At 33.2% G+C, this 5,081-nt stretch overlaps 1 protein-coding gene and 1 non-coding gene across 3 annotated transcripts; one reads left to right on the top strand and one right to left on the bottom strand.

Moving 5' to 3' along the window:
- Positions 1-315: 315 nt before the first annotated feature.
- LOC109814769 (SAGA-associated factor-like protein) lies at positions 316-4,849 on the top strand. 2 transcript variants are annotated; one of them, XM_020379277.2, is made up of 4 exons: positions 316-451; positions 1,908-1,971; positions 3,255-3,566; positions 4,305-4,849. In XM_020379277.2, exons 2-4 carry the CDS (start codon positions 1,933-1,935, stop codon positions 4,479-4,481), a joined length of 528 nt encoding a protein of 175 aa, XP_020234866.1. In that variant the 5' UTR covers positions 316-451; positions 1,908-1,932; the 3' UTR covers positions 4,482-4,849. The 2 variants fall into 2 exon arrangements, with proteins under 2 accessions (XP_020234866.1, XP_020234868.1); XM_020379279.3 differs by having other exon boundaries at positions 360-508.
- A 159-nt stretch (positions 4,850-5,008) lies between these two features.
- TRNAE-CUC (transfer RNA glutamic acid (anticodon CUC)) lies at positions 5,009-5,081 on the bottom strand. The gene has a single exon. It is a non-coding gene; the product is annotated as a tRNA-Glu (tRNA).

Here is a 5,081-nt window from a genome sequence, read left to right as displayed (position 1 = left end):
TGCTTTTACATAAGTAAAAGCAAAGTTCTAAGTGTGGAGAAATTGCTAAATCTTCAAAAATGTTGCATAATAACATATTATATTTACAATTATTATTTTTTTCTTGTTTTAATGTTAAATCTGACAAAATTTCACTTTTATTAAGTGTGCGGCGTATATATATTTTATTCTAAATTATAGTTATTTAATAAGTATTTAAATTATGTATTATGCACGTCAAAATAATAGTTAATAAAATAAAATAAAATAACAAAAAATAATTTAATCAATTTTTAATTATGATAATAAAAAAAGTTACAAAATTTTCCTTTCTAGCCCAAATATTTTGGCTTTTTTGTAAATTCGACCCCAGTGCCAAGCTGAGGGGTTCGCACTGTGAATCACTCGAGTCACCGTTACCATTTCTCCTTTCGACGATTCTCTGTGATCTCTCTCTCCTTCAATCGTAAAGGTTCAAACTTTGCTTCATCACACACTATAAGCTCTATTCTCTTGTCTCTCTGTTCAAGTTAGTTTCTTCCCGTTGCTGTTTCTATTTTTTTTTCTTTTCTTTTTTACACTTTCTTCGGTTCCCTTGACCATTCACCCTTGATGGGTTTCTGGAAATTCCTTGAGTGTATGATTGCACCCTGAATTTTTGAATCACTTTGGTGATTGGTGCCTGTTAGTTATCCTTGATACGAGGGTATTTTTTTTATATATTTTTTTAGTTTTTTTATGATCATTATGCATCACTTTGGTTGTTGTAGTTGTAATTTTCACCATCATATTAAGAACCAAGGGTCAATTTATGATTCTAGCTGTTAAAATTGTGTGTGTATGTGTTGGGGGGTTGAACTAGAGATCAGAGAGATTGTTAAATGTGGATGATATGTTCTTTTGTGTATTTCTAGTAAAAGAAAAATCTGTCTAGATGAGATATTGGCACACATAGATGCCCTCCCTCTACCTTGCTTGCCATAAGGAAAGTGAAGAAAAAAAAATCGAATATTTTCGGTGGATTGAAATTAATGTGGATCAGATAGATTTCAAGATATTGGTCCATTTGTGATTGTGGATGTTTAGGTCCAGAATGATTTAGTTTCTCATTTTTCTAGCTTGATTATGTTGAGCTGGAAATCAGAAGAATTTTCAAGTACGGGGAGTTTAACCACCCAAATGAATATTTATATGAAACTGGAAATTGAATGAAGGTATCCAAATTTTGCATAATTAAAGTGGAAAACGTAGAGAACTTGGCTGAAGATTGAGATGAAGGGTTTCTGGATATGTATATGATGAATATATTCCAGGGTTATGGTTAAACTGTATTTTGGTGTCAATGTTGCTCCAACATTTGGCACTTAACATTGATGATGATAAACTTTTAAGACAATCTTGCTGCAAATTTAGGTACCAATTGTCAACTGCTTGACCCAAATTACTTGGTGTTTCTAATCTCTCCCCCCCCCCCCCCCCCCCCCCCCCGCCAACAACCCCCTCCTATTGATTATATCTAGATGAATACAATTCAATATAATTCCTGAAGTCACATTTTTTGTTTTCTTTTGTGCGGTTGTGCTTTCTTCATTCTATCATGATTCTTATTTTTCTCTTAGAACCTGCTAATTGAACTTTACATCATGAAATTTACATCTCTGTGTTGTATATGACCATCCCATCCCTTGCCTTCTTAAGCACATGCAGTGTCTTACTATCTTTAGAGATTCTTTAATGATGTTTTAGCATATTTTGAAAGTTTGAAATCAAGTTAACTCATAACATTAGTTTCGGGCGATGCAGATATCAATATTGTTTCCTTTTGTTATTATTTTTTTTGGCTCTTTTGTCGTTGTTTTATTTTATTTATACTTCCATAAAGATTTTGTGGTTGTATCTGACTTTCACCATTAATTGGTGTAAATTAGGATCCAAAAGCTTTGGTCAAGGCTTATGTCTGTTTCTAATGAGGAAAGCTTGTCACATTCCCAGGTGTGCTCTTCAATTCTGAGTAGACATGCTTTTATGAGTGCAGCTATAATTAAATAATAGATTTTGATGCAAATTCAAGCACATTTCAGTCCAACTAACTTCTGTTACAAATCATGCTTGGGTGCATTTCAGCCTTTAATTTACATTCTCCTAAGACTCGGTCCTGAGTTAAGTTTTGGGATTGTACTGGTGGTTTTAATTAAGGATTCCCTTTTGGGAAAAAAAAATTGATTGAACTCCATTTGTCTTTTTTTAATATATCTATGACTTTGTGTTCATTGTTCATTTTCTGTACTTTATTTCTCCTCTTTTAAAATAACAGTTGAAAAGTGAAAAGTTGATGTTGAAACATGACATACCTAAAGTTGTACTTTTTCCCTTGTGGTTATGATCAAGATTAAGATCAATGATGAAGGAAAAGATTTTGGGTTCAAAAAACAATTGCTGTTTTCGTGTATATGAGTGTAATAATTTAATAAAGCAAGAAGAATGGTGAATTCATTAGATTGTTTCTCATATGTTTGATTGAGTTGCAGAGTATGGCTTTTTCTGCAAGGTTTTGGATCTGGATTATTCTTTCAGATATAAGATGATAAAATTTCTGTGGTTGCAAAATATTTATGTCAATACTCCCATTATAAAGGATAATACCATGGTGAATACGGAATACATTATGATAATTATCAAATATATTGAATTGTTAAGCCTCAGTGCCTTACACCACCAGCAGAATCAATTTTATATACTGTTTGTGAGCTTGTCCTTCACGTGGACTTTTCGTGCATATCAATACTTTGTACTTGTATAGATCCTTGATTAGGTGGAGTTTCTGCTTTCACTTTTTTTCTAGTCTATTGAAATATGAAAAACAATGTCACAGCAGAGTTGCGAGGACTTGAAATTTAACATCAATGGGCATCGTCATTCAGTTGTTTTTCTTTTTCTTGGTTCAGTGATTCATGAGGTGGAAAGTCTGTCTTGAACAGCTAACCTTTGTATCTTCTATCATATCTTCGTTTTATAATAAGGATGGTAGGAGTCGTAAATTCCACTCTTCATCCCTTACTTTGTTACCTTAAATAACTGAATGACACTAAATGGTGTTAGATGCTACTAGTCTTAGTAGTATACCTTCTATCTATTTGTATTTCTTTGTATTGTGAACTCTCACATGCATGTGCCTAAAGTAATTAGTTATGTCTCGGTGAAAAGCATTCAGAGTATTACATATTCTTTTCTATATTTTTTTAATGGTTATTTGCTTCCATTGGGATGTTTTGCAGCTTTCATCTCATTTTTTCTTGGATCTCCTTGATTCCATCATAGTTGATGTGGCATCAGAGTGTCACAGAGTAGCAAGGCTGGGGCTCGATTCTAATTTGGAAGAAGAAGACGAAGAATTGAAGCTATCAGCACAAGCCAGGGTTAGGGTGGCTGATCCTAGTAACAGTAATGAAGCAAATGGAAAGTATGTGGTTGATATATTCGGACAAACTCACCCTGCTGTGGCAAATGAAATATTTGAGTGCATGAATTGTGGTCGATCCATCATGGCCGGGAGGTTTGCTCCTCATTTGGAGAAGTGCATGGGGAAGGTTATTCTTTTATCTTTTTGAATTGTTTATTACTTGCTCATTCCATAACATTAAACTTCTCTAGAAAAACTTGTATGAGAAGGAAATAGAAAGGAAAAATGAAACTATTTTCTTTATAAGTTAAAATTAGTTTATGCAAGTTGAAAAAGCTAATATGAGAGAGTTTTTCCAAACTAATTTATGTAAAATTTAAATTTAGCATATAGAGAAACTAATTTCATTTTTTCTTCCTATTGTCTTTTCCCAAAAGTGGTTCTAGATAAGTTCATTCAAACAAGCTCTATATCTATTCGTAATATCACATGGCATGTGCAAAGAAGACCAATAAAAGCTTTAGATGGAGAGTAGGTCTATCGATAGAGGGAGTTCAAGAAATACTATAAGCTAATGTTTAATTTCTTCAAGAAATTGATTTTAACTTGTACATAAATTAATTATAGCTTATTTCGCCTTTTATACTTATTTTCTTCTTCTATAAGTGCTTATGAAAAAGTTTATTCAAACGGGACGTTAGAGATTAATAGACATGATTTACATTGGTATACTATGATATCATCTAATTCATATAACCAACTTCACCTAGTGTAAAAATACTTGGTTGTTGTTGTTGTTGATGATAATGATGGCTGAGAATTCAGTGAAAATATTTGTTCTCAATCTTCATGCATTTGATCATTTTAGTTGCTTTACTTATATGTCATTTTCCTATTATGAAAACGCTTGCATGCTTCACTTCAGGGTAGGAAGGCTCGTCTTAAAGTGACAAGAAGCAGCACCGCCGCACAGAACCGATTTTCGCGAGGCAGTCCTGTTCCTACATATTCAAACTACTCTACCAATAGCATGAACCGGTTGGCAAATGGATCCTCCACTTTTGCAGGTGAGGAGCACTCAAATGGGACACTCGAGTCATGAGCTAGTTCATGTGTAATGGTTGGTGGCATGCAGGATCTGTGTCACACCTTGAGCTTGTTTTGCTTGGAGAAGCTGAATTGAATTATGTGTTTGAATACAATATTTCAAACATTTTGGACCTAAACGTAACAATCACCTTTGCCTACATCCTTGATGTTGTCTAGCTTTACAAAAAAAAAAAAAACTGAATTTTACATTGAGTTCCATTGTAATTTTATTATGTTTTACACCGAGTACCATTGTAGTTTTATTATAATTTTAGTATTTTATCAACTGTCAACATGTATATTTCTGCAACTATGGACGAGAAGATGTGCAGTGTGTTGAGGAGAATAATATGTAGAGCTTTTGAAATGTGTTAAGATGAATATTATGCGTAGAGCTTTTGAAGAGTTTTTAAATGGGCAAAAAACAGAAATTCTGAATTGAACTGTATTTGAAAACAATATTTCAATTTCAAGCATTTTGGTCATAAGCATTATAGTTAGCCAATTATCGTTGCTATATAAAAGAAAAAAGCTAAAATTTTCCGTTGCCAGGACTTGAACCCTGGTCTTTCGGGTGAGAGCCAAATATCCTGACCAACTAGACTACAACGGA

The sequence above is a fragment of the Cajanus cajan genome, chromosome 3 (assembly GCF_000230855.2).
Source record: "Cajanus cajan strain Asha chromosome 3, NIPB_CcT2T_4, whole genome shotgun sequence".
Classification (NCBI taxonomy): Eukaryota; Viridiplantae; Streptophyta; class Magnoliopsida; order Fabales; family Fabaceae; genus Cajanus; species Cajanus cajan.
This window is presented reverse-complemented; position numbering and strand designations above follow the sequence as displayed.

What these genes read in the sequence shown, in the direction of transcription:
- LOC109814769 (XM_020379277.2), top strand. Translation starts at nt 1,933, where the DNA reads ATGTCTGTTTCTAATGAGGAAAGCTTGTCACATTCCCAG. An exon ending in AAAGCTTGTCACATTCCCAG is followed by an intron (nt 1,972 to 3,254) that starts GTGTGCTCTTCA and finishes GATGTTTTGCAG; the next exon opens with CTTTCATCTCATTTTTTCTT. An exon ending in TGGAGAAGTGCATGGGGAAG is followed by an intron (nt 3,567 to 4,304) that starts GTTATTCTTTTA and finishes GCTTCACTTCAG; the next exon opens with GGTAGGAAGGCTCGTCTTAA.